At 35.4% G+C, this 17,096-nt stretch overlaps 2 protein-coding genes across 2 annotated transcripts; both read right to left on the reverse strand.

Moving 5' to 3' along the window:
* LOC119687791 lies at window positions 1-822 on the reverse strand. Its single transcript, XM_038102281.1, has one exon. It carries the CDS (start codon window positions 820-822, stop codon window positions 1-3), a length of 822 nt encoding a protein of 273 aa, XP_037958209.1.
* Window positions 823-8,627: 7,805 nt separating this feature from the next.
* LOC119687809 lies at window positions 8,628-9,347 on the reverse strand. The gene has a single exon (XM_038102305.1). It carries the CDS (start codon window positions 9,345-9,347, stop codon window positions 8,628-8,630), a length of 720 nt encoding a protein of 239 aa, XP_037958233.1.
* Between the last annotated feature and the right edge of the window lie 7,749 nt (window positions 9,348-17,096).

The raw sequence follows: 17,096 nt of genomic DNA on the forward strand, positions 1-17,096 counted from the left end.
CTATGTCAAAAATCTGACAGGTAATCGAATAACTCTGCCACTGGATGCGCTATGACCAGAGTTGAGCTCCTGCTGAGGTCTTCGTATAGGTTGTGCATCTGGACTTGACTGAAGTGAAATATATCGTGACAACTGTGTGTTTGATTCGATTTCTTCATTCAACAAGTAAGCCGCCTTCACTCTATCAATGCTCACTTGGACAGGTCGGTCTTTGATTAAAATGGTAATAAGCTTACGATCACGCCGTATCACTTTGTATGGTCCGTCATAAGGTGATTTCAAGGGAGGTCGAACGTTATCATCCCTTAGGAACACGTGTGAACACGTCTGCAGGTCTCGTTGAACGAACGTTTTCGCTTTTGCATGATTTGAACCTGGAACCGGACATAATTGATCCATGGTCTCCCTAAGAAAAATTGCGAATTCGGAGTCACATCCGATGTGAGACGTCTTCTCAAAGAATTCTCCTGGAAGCTTAAGAGATGTACCATATACCATTTCCGCTGGACTAGCTTGGATGTCGTCTTTGAACACACTCTGTAAAGCCAGCAATATCAGTGGTAATTCCTCTGTCCACCTTTGATTAGACTTACACTTCAGTGCAGCTTTTAGTGTTCTATGAAATCGTTCCAGAATTCCGTTCGAATGTGGATGTCGCGAACTTGTACGTAGATGTTTAGTACCAATCAACTGCATAAGTTCAGCGAACAACTTTGATTCGAACTGCCTCCCTTGATCTGTAGTGATCTCTGAAGGAACGCAATAGTGTGAAACCCATCCCGTGATGAACGCCGCAGCTACTGTGTCTGCACTAATGTCCATAATGGGAATAACAACAGGCCACCGGGTAAATCGATCTATGCATGTCAGGCAGTAGCTGTATCCGTCTGATGGTAGTAATGGCCCCACGATATCAAGGTGTACTGCTGCAAATCGCCGGTCAGGTGCCTTGAAGGTTCCGAGTACTGTTTTGTTGTGTCTATCTATTTTAGCTCGCTGGCATTGTGGACATGTTTTTACCATTTTTGCTACATCCCTTTTAATGTTTGGCCAGACAAATCGTTCACTGATCAGTTTTGCCGTGGCCTTGCTGCCTGGATGACCTAAGTTATGTATGGTGTGAAAAACTTGTGAACGAAATTCATCTGTGATCCACGGTCGCACATGCTTTATTGAGAAATCGCACGTAATAAAATTCGATGAACTAGGTAGATGCACCAATTTAAGCTGAAGCGAAGTCTTGGCCTGTGATAAGAGTCGTTGCAGCTCCATGTCATTTCTTTGGCTCTTTCCTAATTGATCAAAGTCAATCTGCTTTTCCCCCTGTATTGATTCAATGCGTGACAGGAAATCAGCAACGCTGTTGTCTTTACCGGGAAAATGTCTGATATCGGTAGTAAACTAACCTATGTAATCCAGATGACGGAGTTGCCTGGCCGATGCTTTTTCAGGATTTTGCTGAAATGCAAAAATGATGGGTTTATGATCAGTTAACACCGTACAGTTCCTGCCTTCTACCATATGTTTGAAATTCTTAATTGCTTGATAAATGGCAAGAAGTTCTCTATCATAGGTACTGTACCGTCGTTGTGTGTCAGTCAACCGTTTTGAATAAAAACCAAGTGGTTCGAGTCGTCCTTCACGGATGTGATGTAATGCAGCTCCCACCGCGGTATTACTCACATCGACATGTAGAATGAGATTGGCTTCTGCTGTTGGGTGTGAAAGTGAACTGGCATCAGTAAGCGTTTTCTTAAAATCAACGAATGCTGATTCAGCTTCTTTTGTCCACTTAATCGGCGTTTTGTCATTTTTCCGATTTCCTGTTATTAGTTTCCTGTTATTATCGCTGCATTAGGAATGAAACGACGATAAAAATTCACCATTGGCAAAAAACGACGAAGTTCTTGCGCATTGCTTGGCTTCGAACAATTGAGAAGTGTTTTAACCCTTTCTTTTGGCGAACGAATTCCATTTTGATCAATACTGTGACCGAAAAAGTTAACTTCCGTCTGAGCAAACACGCACTTGTTGATGTTGAGTTTTAGACCGAATTGGTGTAAACGCTGAAACACTGTGCGAATGTGTTGAATGTGTTCAGCCTCATTCCTAGACGCGATGCAGATATCGTCTATGTAACATACCGTGAAGTCCAAACCGCTAAGTATTTGGTCCATGAACCGTTGAAAAGTTTGAGCTGCATTGCACAGCCCGAATGTCATCACATTAAACTCGAACAACCCGAATGGTGTGATAATAGCAGTTTTCTTTCTGTCTTCAGGTGCTATAGGTATACTGAAGTAAGCTCGTTCCAAGTCAAGTGTGGTGAAGACAGCTTTGCCAATCAAATTCTGAGTAAAATCTTGAATGTGCGGTATCGGGTAACGATCTGGAACTGTTTGTGTATTGAGTTGTCTGTAATCTCCGCACGACCTCCAAGTACCATTTTTCTTCTCCACCATATGTAACGGATTGGCCCATTCGCTTTTTGAAAGAGTGCATATTCCTTGATCAAGCATGTGCTGGAACTCACTTTTTGCTGCTTGCAACCTTTGTGGATTGAGCCGCCTTGGACGTGCATAAACTGGTTGCCCCGTGGTAACGATGTGATGTTGCACCGTGGTTCTTACTGCTCCAGACTTGTTATACGATGTTGGAATTGTTAGATCTTTGAACTGTTCCAATAATTTTCGGAATGGATAATCTGCATTCACTGCGAATACTGGCTCTGGCATACGTAACGCTGTTGCACAATGAACTTTCATATTAGTTTTGCTGTCAACGAGGTGTTGTGAGTTAAATATTTATTTTATTTAATTTCACGGGTTTTTGGCAGTTTTTCTGTAGGGTAGTGTGTACGATCTTAGGTGATCGTACATTTCCCTAAAAATAGGCAAGGTTATTTGCATCTGGGCAGTTGTTGACTAGAACCAAAGCAGCAGACCGTCAGTTCGACGATAAGAAATGCTGAGTTTTGGTATTTGGTTAATAATTGGTGTCACGATGTAAGTTTTTTTTTTTTTTTTTTTTGTTATTATAAATTGTTTTATTATTATATATGATTTTAAAGAACAATAAATAAAACAAAACAAGACATAAAGCAACTAGTTATTAGATAACTAACAAGCAATTTAAATTTAAATAGATTAGGCGATTCCACGCAATAATAAATTATTTGTACTATATTTCAATGATTTAAGCCCAAAGATCGCACGGCTTTCGGCGCTTTAGACGGCGTATTGGCTCAGTTGTCGCTAGTAAATGCGCCTCAGCATTTATGTGACAACTAAGTCTATCTTGGTGTGATTTGGCTTTGGTATGAATTTCTTCCTGTACTGTTGTCACTCCAAGGTCACGATGTAAGTCAGAATTTCTCACGTACCATGGCGCGTTTGTTACACTCCGTAGCATGAAATTTTGGAATCTTTGGATGATGGAAATTTGTGTTCTGCTTGCGCAATCCCATAGCTGTATTCCATATGTCCAGATTGGCTGGAGCATTTGTTTGTATAATACAAGTTTATTGAAAAGCGATAGTTTTGATTTTTTGCCGATTAACCATTTCAACGATTTGAATTTAAGATCTAATTCACTTCTTTTCTTTTTTATGTGCTCGCTCCATCTTAGTTTAGCGTCCAAAGTCATACCCAAGTATTTCGCAGTATTCGCGTGAGGGATTTGTGCTTCATCGATGTAGACAGGTATATGACTGATGCTTCGATTTGTGAAATTTACATGCACTGATTTTTCTTTATTCAGATTAATTTTCCATTTTTTTGTCCAAGCAATTATACTGTCCATACTATTTTGCAAATTATTAGCTGCTATTACTGCGCTTTCTCCAACTGCAAGGACTGCAGTATCATCAGCAAAAGTTGCTGTGAACGTTGTTGCACTCGTTGGCAAGTCGTGTGTATAAATCAGATATAAGAGGACCCAAGACACTACCTTGCGGAACTCCAGCGTTAATTTTATGCAGTTTACTATAGGTATCACCGTGCTTTACTCGAAAGTAACGATCAGATAAGTAAGAGGAGATTATGTCATAATACTCCGTTGGGAGAATATTTTTTACTTTGGTAAGCAATCCGGAGTGCCAGACTTTATCGAAAGCCTGCGACACATCTAAAAACACAGCTGAGCAGATTTTTTTTTCCTCAAGAGCTTTTTCTACTACATTGGTAATCCTATGGACTTGATCTATGGTGGAGTGATTGCACCTAAAACCAAACTGATGTAAAGGTATTATGTTTTGACTTTCAATCAGAGGAAGGATTCTTTTCAGTAAGACTTTTTCAAATATTTTTGAAAGTACAGGCAGAAGTGCTATTGGTCTGTAACCACTTACGTCATTAATATCCTTTCCTGGCTTATGTACCATGATAATTTCAGATACTTTCCACAGGGATGGAAGGGTTCGCATCTGTATTATAGCGTTAAATATATTCGTAATTTTAACTAGGCATTTTGCAGGAATTTCTTTTAAAACTTCAGCACTTATCAATTCATAACCTGGGGTTTTTTTTAGCTTAAGTTCATTTTTAATAATCATCATTACCTCAAGCTCGGTGGTTGGTGGAATACATGATGAATGTGCTGTCCTAGGAGGGCAGATTACTGCATTGTTAACGTTTTCGTCTATGGAAAACACTTTTGACAGGTGTTCGGAAAAGACCTCCACTTTTTCCTCATCGCTTTTAGCCCATTGATTAGCGTGATTTTTAATTGGAGCTTTGTGTACTAAAGGTCGCTTAAGGTTTCGTGTGCATTTCCAGAGAGAATAGTTGGTAGCACGATCATTACTTAAGTTAGATAGGTAGTAGTTGAATTGATTATTTTTAAATTGCTTGATTTTTAGGCTGAGTTCTTTTGTAAGTCTGTTAAGAATGGCTTTGTCTGCTGGAAATCTGGATTGCTGCCACTTTTTCCGCATCTTTCTTTTTTCCCGCATAAGATCCACAATGACTTTTGGGTATTTATGAGGATAGGTTGCATTCCTTAATGTGGGCGTGCTGCACCATGCCGCATGTTGTAGTAAATTTGTAAGGTTCAAAATTTCGCTTTCAAGATCATTTTCTTCACAAATTTCTTTTGAAGCAATGGTGTTTTCATTAAGGATTCTTCTGAAGTAACTCCAATCTGTATATTTATTTTCAAGTTTTAGACATTTTTTATTTATTAAGGCAGATTCGAAGAGGGTTATGTAGAGAGGGGAATGGTCGGAGCTTAGTTCTACTCCATCTGTCATTTTTAAATTGTAGGACGAAATTTGCTTGGTTATAAAGAAATCGAGTAGATCAGGCACCTTTGTTGGGTCAGTTGGCCAATAGGTTGGGTTCCCGGATGACAAGCATTCGCAGCCAGTTTGCTGTATAGCTTTGAGGAGTTCTCTACCTTTCGTTGTAATTAAGCGAGAGCCCCAATGCGTATGTTTAGCGTTGAAATCGCCACCCATAATGAAGCGATGCTTATGAGTTTCTATAAGATCTTTGTATTGTTCGGATTTAATTGAATGTCTTGGAGGACTGTATACCGATGTTAGTAGTAATTTGCTTTGTAAGTCAAGGACAACAGTTATTGCCTGGAATTCCTCTTTGAATATTTTTGTAGACTCGTAATGTTTTAATGATTTTTTATTTAAAATAACACTTCCTCCGCGAGCGCAATTACTAGGATGGACTGCGCTATATACTTCGTAATTCTTTAGTTTAACATATGTTTGGTTAGTAAAATGAGTTTCGCTAATTAAGCAAACATCAACATCTTTGACTGATAGGACTGTTTCAAGCTCTCTAAGGTGTTGAAGAAGACCGTTCGAGTTCCATAGCATTATTTTTATATAACTAAGCATTATTTGTTTTGTTGAGTTTTTGCTCTAGCCTAGTCAAGCGTTTGTCCAATGCTTTATAAAAGTTTTCTTGAGTAGTGATTTTTTCCAGTATTTGTGTTAGTATTTTGTAATTACCATCGTCCTCAGTGTTGGATTGAACTACATCCGAATATGTTTTTTTATTATTAAGCGATTTTGGGTTTTTATTTAGAACATCAGTTTGATTATTTTCAGGTTGGTTTTCAGCCGATATATGATTACGCTGTTTACCTTTGTTTTGTTCACCAATTTTTTTGTTTCTCAATTTTTGAAGTTCTTTGGCTACTATACAACCTCTGTAATTGGCCGGGTGTCCCTCACCGCAGTTGCAACATTTTGGTTGGTGCTGATCAGGTTTGTTGCATTCTGCAGTACTGTGACTGCCAGCACATTTAACACACCGGGCTGATTTGCCGCAATAATTTTGTGTGTGACCATACGCTTGGCATATTTTACACTGTGGTATTTGCTTTGAGTGCTTTATTGGTTCAATTTTTACAACACAGTTTAAAATAGCTTTAATGTTATATATTTTTTTTATATCCCCTGTCGCCTCAAATGTAAGCATGAACATATTAAGTGGAATCTTTGAATGTGATTTCCATTTGTTGACCGCGTTCACGATTTTAAAACCTTGCTGTTTCAGATCGAATACGATATCGACTGGGTCACATGAATGAGGAAGATTTTTTGCAATAACCTTTAATGGTCGGAGATGCTTGTTTTCATACGAATACCAGGCAGCTTTTTTTGAAGACAGCACTTTTGTAATAGCTCTGTAGTCGCCTATTTCAAATGTACTGATTTTATAAGTACCGCTATTGAGGAGCTTAATAAAAAAATCTTTCTTGCAGTTACTTTTTACAACAGCTTGCAGTTCTGAGTATTTATAATCTTCAGAGACCATAATTGGTGGTGGACGAGCTATTTTCAGCTCCACTTGGGTATTTTTACTGCTCGCTATAGTTGCCACATTAGAGGAATTCAATGGGGATGTGTTGCACTCTGGAGATTCTACGAATGTAAGTGAAATTGGAAATTTAAATACGAAGAATTCAAAAATATGTAGAAGGCACTATCTTATTAATTAAAAAACTTTGCAAATTTAGCAAAGTAAAGTCCAAGTTTGGGTATATAAGATAGATTTAAAACCACAAAGAAGTTAGAGTTGTAGCTGAAGTTGAAGTTAGAGTCTAAGTTAGAGTCTAAGTTGGAGTAAAAATTAAGAGTCAAAGAGGAGTCAAAGTCGGGAGTTTAAAGTTGTGTAGAAATAGAAAATAAAAAAAAAAGTGGTTAAACGAAGTAGTGGTTAAAAATTATATACTGTACACTTAGACAAATAAAAAAATGATCAAGCGTAGTAGCGCTGACAACAAATTTTAAAACAAATAAGTCGTGTGTGACTGAATTTAAAAGAAACCCAAAGAATATAAATTATAACATAAATAAAATTAATAAAATTAAATTGTGAAATTAAACTCAAGTGTTTTCATAATAGCTAAGGACATTTTAAAAATTAGCTATAAACAAATGCAACTGAAACATTTCGTCCAAAACTTGAAATAAAAGATTCAACATTTGGCACACTCGCGTTTTTCCACAAAAATACACAACATAATTGGCGCAGCCGGTATACACACGTTTTTATAAACATACAATATAAAACGTGCAACGTGAGACGACAACGTCACCTACCTACGTGGGAGTTTACAGCATTACAACTATACAACACAACATAATTAATTAATTAATTGAAAACAACATAATTGGCAACACATAATAATTTTTGGCAACACATAATATTGCCAAAATAAAATTTTTTTTTTTTTTTTTTTTTTGTTTTTTTTAAGTTATACAATGACACAATTACTTTATTTAGTTCCAATATATATCAGCGCTACTACGCTTCACTTTTCACTTTTTTACACTCTTTAATACTTGGTCAAGCGCTACTGCGCTTAACCGCTTCACATTTCCAAGACCCAGTTCCAATTTTGAACTCGTCTTATATACCTAAACTTGATGCAAAAATCCAATATATGACCTTCAAATTACCCTAGTTACCTAATTGGGGTTTTTCATAGTTTCATAATTTACTTTGCTAAATTTGCAAAGTTTTTATTATTAATAAGAATGCTCTACATATTTTTGCAATTCTTCCGTATTTACAATTTCAATGTCACTTACATCGTGACACCAATTATTAACCAAATACCAAAACTCAGCATTTCTTATCGTCGAACTGACGGTCTGCTGCTTTGGTTCTAGTCAACAACTGCCCAGATGCAAATAACCTTGCCTATTTTTAGGGAAATGTACGATCACCTAAGATCGTACACACTACCCTACAGAAAAACTGCCAAAAACCCGTGAAATTAAATAAAATAAATATTTAACTCACAACAGAGGAGTTTACGCTGCAAATCTACCATTAGACCGTAATATTGCAGAAAGTCAGCTCCCAGTATAGGTTTACATACATCGGCTACGACGAACTCCCAATCAAGCTTGCGCCGCAGTCCAAGATTCAACGTCATTAATTTATTTCCGTATGTTTGTATTGAAGTTCCGTTTGTTGCATACAAGAGTTTGGCAGATGCTGTCGGCTTAGTTCTGCCGAAGATTGATACGGGTAGAATTGAGAAATCTGCACCTGTGTCGATAAGGAATTTCAATTGCGTCGAGGGATCTAAAACATATAATCGGCTGGATTTGTAATAACTTTTTGCTTCGCCAACCGCCGGTGACGAAGCGGAATTTAGTTTTCCATGGTTGTGAAACTGCATGGCTTGGCACACTTGCGCGCACTTGCGCCAAAACGATGATGGTAGAAACACACTGGATATTTCAATACCAGGTTTTCCGGGCGCGTTCGTGAATGTTGTGTTCGTGCCGGTGTATTTGATCTACGTCGTGAGCGAAATTGGTGTTGCGACACTTTGCTGTCTCGAAACTGCTTGCTAAGTTCTTCCACAGCATTCACTAAATGCCTGACATCAAAGGAAGAAGGCACAGCTGGATTGTTCCCTAAATTTCTCTCACTGGTATGCACTTCAGAAACAGAATTGTAATTTCCCATTTCCAGCATTATATCTGCTTGTTGTGCACATTTATCCAAATCGACATCAGAAATGGATACGACCGCTCGTACAGCTTCTGGTAGACTATCCAACCACAATTGTTTTATTGCGCCATCATTCATAGTGCCACTGGACAAATCACGCATCGTTCGTAGCAAATGCGACGGCTTGTGGTCACCTAACTGACCTTCTTGCATGAGCCGTCGAAGTTTGCGATTTTCTGAATCCGCGAAATCTTGAATCAATCGTCTCTTGACTGCTTCATACTTATTAACGGCAGGTGGAGCACGTATGATATCGGCGATGTTCCTCAACGTGTTGCTGTCGAGACTGCCGACAACGTGGTCGTACTTCGTTTGATTCGTTGTTACGCCCGCGTTTCGAAACTGCGACTCCATTTGAATGAAATATAGATCTGGATCTCGCTTGCAGAAGCAGGTGCTTTAACTCCTATGCGGCAAATGTCACCAGCTAGAGTGTTAATTTGCGCACTATTAACTGTCAGCATATCATTAGCATCATGTACATTATTGTCTGCTTCAGTTTGCGACATGTTTTGAGTTGTTCCGAATTTACGACTTTTATTATTAATAACTACCGTAGCACTTATTTCTAACCGTCGAGGGTCACCAATGTAGTAAAGAATGCAATAAAATATAAGTTTTTAATAATTTTATTTTAAAATTTCTTTTCAACTAACAATTGTGTTGCTTCGATAACAACGAACTTAAAACTTGAACGTATGTGTTTTAAAAAACAGGATTGTCAAATTTTTATTTGATTTGTAATTTATTAACTTCTGTTTTTGATGATGCCACATGAGCGCCACAAGCTAAAAAAAAATATAAACCAATTCCAAGGAATTATATATACGTTTAATTACAATTGAATATGTAATATTTATCTTTTTTTTCTTCTTTTTAACAAAATTAAATAATGCCAATCGGGAATAAAAAAAAATTACTAAAAAAAAGAAACAATAATATGGTGTTACCACTTCAATTGGATGACCAGAACCTTCACCATCGTCGATGTCAAACCAATAACACTTTTGAAGCCATTGCTGAGCTTCTACAGTATTTTTTTTCATCAAGCAACAATGATAAATTAACACACGAAATTGTTTTGAATTCTTTGTTTTGAAAATAACAAAAGTAACTTCACTTAAATGGCTATCAGGTTGGTACTTCTTAACGTCATATGAATTTGACAATGTCAGCGCCATCTGTGTGTCAGTCACACAACTTTGTAATGACCTTTCTGGCACTTTCCAAGGTCGGGGTATACCAAGGTGTTAATGCTAGATTCCCAAAATTGGATTAGAAAAATTGTATCAGATTAATATGTGGGACACAACAATTTAGGTTGTGCACCCCACCTTATTTATGATTTGAAAGTCCTACAAGACAAACATACTATGATAATAAAAGAATTATAATTAATTTTATGTTCAGTATCTTCCTTTTTTTTTATTTACAATTTAACAGAACAAAAGGAAAACTTACTACAATAAAATAATGAATACAATAAACTACCATTTATGTAAATTCTCGAAGTTAAGAGTAAATTACGACTTAAATGCTTAACTTATGTTTAGGAAAAAAAAAAATTAACAACTATATCCACTAATAACTAGTAATATAAATAAAACAATTTATATAATATATGCTTAATTATTACAAAGTAGATATATTTCAAAAGAATCAAATAGACCTAGCTTGTTTAAAATATTAACTTCGCATTTACTCCATAAAATTTGTATGTGTAATATATTTCTAGTTATTAATACAATAAGAATATATATATATATATTTTTTTTTTGTTTTTGAATGGGCTTAGCTTATCTAATATGTTGAATTTACCATTGTTCCATCAAAAAGGTGTAATTAAAAATAAACTAAAAAAAAATGAACTCGTAAATTAACACAATTTATACATATGTCTATAACTGAATTAGTTATACAAAAGAAACTATATAATATAATATATATTTAATATATAAAGAGAGAGAAAAGAAAATGACTGGTTCGTCGGTACTATATGCCAGGAGCGACGTTGTTATAACTGTGGTAGCTACTGCTGTTTATCACAATTTTGTCAGCATTTGCGTTATGACCAATTTTAGCGCTATTGCGACTGCCTTGGCTTATGGTATTATGTTGATTAGCTAGTGTCTGAATTGTTGTTGCTGCAATCTGAGACTACCATCCTTTTTATTTGCTACCACTACTTTGCTTGCCATATCGGAGTACGACTTTCGTACAACACCTTGCTTTAGCCACTCCTCTATTTGATTTCGTACGAATTCCTGTTCTGGCACTGCTAATCGACTGGGTCTCTCACGGACTGGCTGCTGGGTTGTCTCCCGGTTTATAATTGTTGATATATTGCATTACAGTTTTTTTATATCTCGGCACAACGTCGATCTCAGTATCGTTACTAACCACATTATAAATATTGTAATGATCTCCATATGAATCATCATCCGCATCTGTAAACGCATAGCTTCCAGCACTTATAACTACTTTAAATTTCTTTAAAGAATTATATCTCAGAATTACGTTAGTATTCATTTTTCCATTTGCCACAATTAAAAATGTGTGTTTTGTTGCCAATTCATCAACTTCTACGTCTGCTGTAATTTCGCTCAATACTGCCGTGCTGACATTACCCAAGCCATAAAGCTTAATTGAACTATTTTGTACTTTGTGTGTCGAAAATTTTTCCTTTAATATACTTTCGGTCATTAGCGACACATCTGCTCCAGTATCCACCAAACACATTATGCTTTCTTTGTTAATTTTTAACTTCTTTAGACGACTTTCACATATTATTCTCTGTACACTTTGTCTTACACTCGTACAATTTCTTGATATTCCTTATCTGAATTAAGTTCAATTAATTATTCTCAAGCGTGTATTCTTTCCGACTCTAAATATCTTTTGAATACTATAAGCTCCTGTTGTATTTGTTTTATGCCCTTTTCCATTTATTAGAGAAAAAATAGTTGACAATGACGTGACCAGACTCAAACAACAAACCAATAAATCAAAAAAAAAACACCGAACAATATCTTTGCATTACTCAGAATAAATGTATTAGTTCCACAACACCCTAAATTCATGTCTATATTGCCTAACCCACTCCTTATCTGTTTTAGGTACTGGACGTTTTATCCAGTTTCTACTGGTTTTCTTCCTATGCTTTCATGAATTATTCCCTTATCTTTTATATTATCTAATTCCCTAATAATACGATGTGCTTTCTCAAACACATGTCTATGCGACTGCAATTGGCTTTCCAAATTTTTCGACTCAAATTTTTTTACCGCAAACAAAACAACTTTTCCCCATATTTAAACAAACTTGAAAATTATTTTTTTTTTTCTTTTGTTTTCCCACAATCAACAAGAAATTTCACAAAACAACATAGAGAAACAGAACAAAAGAACATTTAAAAAAAAAATTACATATTTTTCCACATAGCATTATTAGTTCTTATTTAGAAAATTTTCATTAAGATAAATTTAAAAAATATATATATTTCATTATATATTATTACATTCTTATTAATGTATATTGTATATATCATGTCTTAAATCTTATTCTTTAACAAAGCACATTTCATAATAAATTTTACTTTTCTTTACAATAAGCAGCATAATTTTCCTTAATTGCTTACAATTTTTCTTTCCATTTTTCCTTAAGTTTTCCTAATTCGAAGACGCTCGTCCTTTATCCTGGTTCTCCAATCCTGGCTGTGTTGGTCCACGTTGCACGTTTTGTTACCTTTTTTTTGGTACAAAAACGTGTACTGGCTGCGCCAATTGTTGTGTCTTCAAAACAATAAAAATCCCTTTATATCAATTATTGTGAACACTTTATATTTTATTTATTGTTTTTCGTTAAATTTGTTTATTTCCATTTGTTTTACAGTAATACACTAAATTGCAACTGGTTTATTTTCGATGTTTAAAATTACCATTAATTGTGTTATTGTTGTTGACAAATTAAAACAACTAAACAATGGTTGTAAAACAATTTAAGTTCATCACTCTCACAGGAGTTATACCAGTTTTGTGTACTCGTTAATTTAGAACAGTTCAAAATTGTTTATTTATTTTTTTTTCACACATGTCTAATTACTTCTGTTCACTTCATAATGGATTAATTCACAGTTGTGATTCTTTCTTTAAAATTACAAAATTAATTCCACATTTTTTTTGGTTTTTTTTCTTTTTAAATTCTTAGATTACGAATTGGTGTTTGTTTACAACAGTTGTGTCTCTTCAGGACCCAATTTTACAAATTTAATTATTATTTATATATATTTACGGCCACTAGTAACTTCGTTATTACTACTGGTTTAACTCACTGACTAACTGAGCTCCCAGAACTCACGCACCAGAACTTCTGAAACACCATTCTTTAAAAGTATTTCAAATTTTATCTTATATATATACTCAAACTTGATGCAATACCTGACCTTAGAAACGCCCCAATTATAATTTACTTTGATAAATTCGCAAAGTTTTTATTATTAAAAGAATGCCCTTCATTTTTTTGCAATTGTTCCGTATTTAATATTTTCAAAGCCACTTACATCATGACACCAATTTCTAACCAAATACCAAAAATCAGCAATTCTTATCGTCGAACTGACGGTCTGATGGTTTGGTTTTAGTAAACAACTGCCAAGATGCAAATACCTTGCCTATTTTTAGGAAAATATACGATTAACTAAGATCGTACACAAGTAAAATATTACATTTATTCCACGGAAAAACTACAAAACGTAAAGTTAAATAAAATAATTATTTAACTCACAACAATGCCCACCGCCGTGACATTTAAAATATAATTCTTTTTTTTTAAATATGTACGCAGAATTTGCATTTTTTATATTTTATTTAGATTCAGTTTTAAATTTTACTGCAAAATAAATATTTTCAAAATATCGTTATTTTTTGAATTTTTTAATATTTTTTTCTCCCTCAAAACTCATCATAGTACACATCATGCGTACTACATTTTTCATTAAATGAATTTGCAAGGAATATGCTACAAGTATTCTTATATAATATTTTTGATATCGATTAATAATAAAACTCTACATAAAAGACAAAATTTTAAGGACGATTTTGACTTTAAAAGAACTTTTGAAAATTAATTTATCCTTCACATCACACCAAACACATACACACAAATTTTTCTTTTTCAGTTTTGATTCAGATTAACCAATAAATTCTACTTAAAAAATAAATATTTCCAGTGTGATATTGTTTTTATAAGTAATTAAAAACAATTATTTTATCATGCGCCCTTCACGTTAATCATACGCACCATAACATGATTAAATCAATTTTCCAAGAAAAACGACAGAAAATTTTTTTTTGGCGTCTTAGTAAATTGTACTTCTGCTGTATGGATTTTCGTTTGGAACTTTAACATGAAAACAATTTATGGTTATTATTGCAAGTGACACATTTTGTTGCTGAATCTGTAGCTGCAAGTGTTAATGCTGCATTTATTTGTTGATTTTTGAAATCGTTTGATGTTTCCATTCGTCATTAATTCGAATGCCTGAAATCTTCCTTTCAGAAATCGCAACAATTCTTCTAACGAGATTATCCTTCGCTTGTCATTTAAAGATTTTTCGAATGCTGTTTGTGAAGCCTTGTTTAGCTTCCTGGTGATTATGTGGACCATTGTGGCATCCCAAGATTGAACATAAATACCTTGAGGTGCTAACTCATAATAACATTCCTTTGTAATTTTATATATGCCTTTAAGACTACTTGCTGATTCTATTGTTATGATTGGTTGTGATAACAATTTATTTAGCTATGCTGTCACCAGAAGCCTACATTCGGCCATCCGACTCTTCATCCGATCTGGATGATAGTTCTTCCTCTATTTCTGCATAACGCCATAGTTTCATATAGTCGCTGCTTGTTGAAGTTGTACTTGGTCCTTCAAAATTGCCCACCTTACGAATTTCGTATCTACCATTTCGATTCACTTTTGTAATCTCGTAGGGACCTACGTACTCGTTTGCTAACTTTTTGCCTGAAAGAAACTGTGTGCGTTTAATTGCGACTAGGTCGCTTATCTTATATACCCAGTCCACCTTTCGTTTTTTGTCAAATGTTTTCTTATATTCTTCTATATTGTATCTGCTGTTTTGTTTCTTGTCATAGAATGTTGCGTTCATCATCCCATTTTTTCACAAGCTCATCTTGTATAGTTTTTAAGACTTTGTTATCTATTAGATTATCTCGCATTTTTACCCCAAAAAGAATTTCGAAAGGTAAGAATTTCGTTGTTCTGTGAACAGATTTGTTGATTGCGCGCTGAACGTCATCCACAAAGCAATACCATTTTTCTGGACAGTTCCACGAAAGCTTTGATATAACGTTAATAATAGTTCTGTTGACCCGTTCTATCTGCACATTTCCTCTTGGTACGCCTGTTGTTGTTTTCACGTGCTCGATCTATGTCTTCTCGCAAAATTCCATAAATCTACTAGATGTAAAAGCCGACCCTTTATCACTTATTATGCGTGTTGGATTCCCAAATATTTTACATTGGATACAGCCATACGAATTTGCTGAAACCGTCTACCATCGCCAAAATATGTTTATATTTCGTCATTGTAGCGTCCATTGGACCTAAATGATCTACATGAATTTTGTTTTTATATATTAAAAAACATAAAAAAAAACTTGTTTTTAAATAAAACTACTCGAATAAAGATTAAAAGTCTTTATATTTATTGGAAAAAATTATTAAGTGTTTTACAAATGTGAGTTGGATCAAGACTGACTTCTAAATCTTCTAAAAAAAACTTTAGAGCATCAGATCTTGTGTTATATTTCATACAATTGTGAAATGATGCAATTCTTATATTTATGCTTAGAGTGCGATCAGTTATGGAATGCAATTATTACTTTTGTGTTTATGTATGCTTTTCACTGTGGCGCGGTGAATCACATTATTGATACTTATTAATTATTGTCCATCATAGACATTTAAACATTGTTGCCAATATAGAAGCTTATACATTGTTGCCCATTATACTGTACTGTATATGTGATGGGGACGTATCTCATGAATTTGAGACAACTGTTATATATACTAAGAAGCCAGAAAAGAATGACAAATTCAGCTTGTTGGATGTCGGTAGAAATGATGCCGTCCAGATCTGGAGATTTATATTTTTGAAAAGTTTTAATGGCCCACTTTATTTGCGTGTTGGTCACTTGAAAAGGATTGGAGGCGGCCAGCGAAAGTGGCTCGTACTGTGTTGATGCGTAAGCATCAGAAACCACGCTTCCTGGGACGTGAGTGTCTATAAGAATATCTGAAGTTTCCTTGCTAGAGTTAGTCCATTGACCGTTGGGAGCCCGGATACAATCTAGGGTCTTATGGGAGGAGTTGAGAATCTTGCGCAGTCGACTAGACTCAAAAGAAGTTTCTATGTTACCGCAGAAATTTTTCCAAGCTGCTCTTTTGGCCCGCCGAATGACATATTTAAATTCCCTAAGCTTTTCCTTATATAGTGCCCAATTTCCGGTTGCTTTGGCATCATTGAAAAGTTTTCTGCAACATTTGCGGAGATCTATAATATCTAGATTCCACCATGGTGGTTTGGGTTTGCCACGAAATACTGAGAGCTTACAAACCGCGTCTGTAGCGCCTTTGATTGCTGCCGTGAGTAAGTCGACTGTCCGTTCGATATCGGAGCAGTTAAGTATAATGGGGGGTTCGGCTGTAAGCTAGACTCAAGAGTTGATCGAAAAGTGGACGATTCGGTACGTTTCCTATTGACTGGCTTGGGTCATCTAATTATTGCAAAGTTCACCAACAGATCCAGGTCAAACATTATGTATCTATGGTCCTAAAAGGAGCAATCCTGTGATACAGACCAGTTTTTGAGAAAATTAGAAGAGTGTTCGCTAATGAAGGTAATGTCGAGTACTTCCATTCTATTAGAAGTCATGAATGTTGGTTCACTGCCTTTATTAGCGATCATAAAGTTACCTGCAAGAATGAAATCAAAAAGACACTCACCTCGCTCGTTGGTGTAGGTACTGCCCCACATTTCGTGATGTGCATTGGCATCGGCTCTAATAATGACCGGGATCC

The sequence above is a fragment of the Teleopsis dalmanni genome, chromosome 1 (genome assembly GCF_002237135.1).
Source record: "Teleopsis dalmanni isolate 2A chromosome 1, ASM223713v2, whole genome shotgun sequence".
In the NCBI taxonomy this organism is placed as follows: domain Eukaryota; kingdom Metazoa; phylum Arthropoda; class Insecta; order Diptera; family Diopsidae; genus Teleopsis; species Teleopsis dalmanni.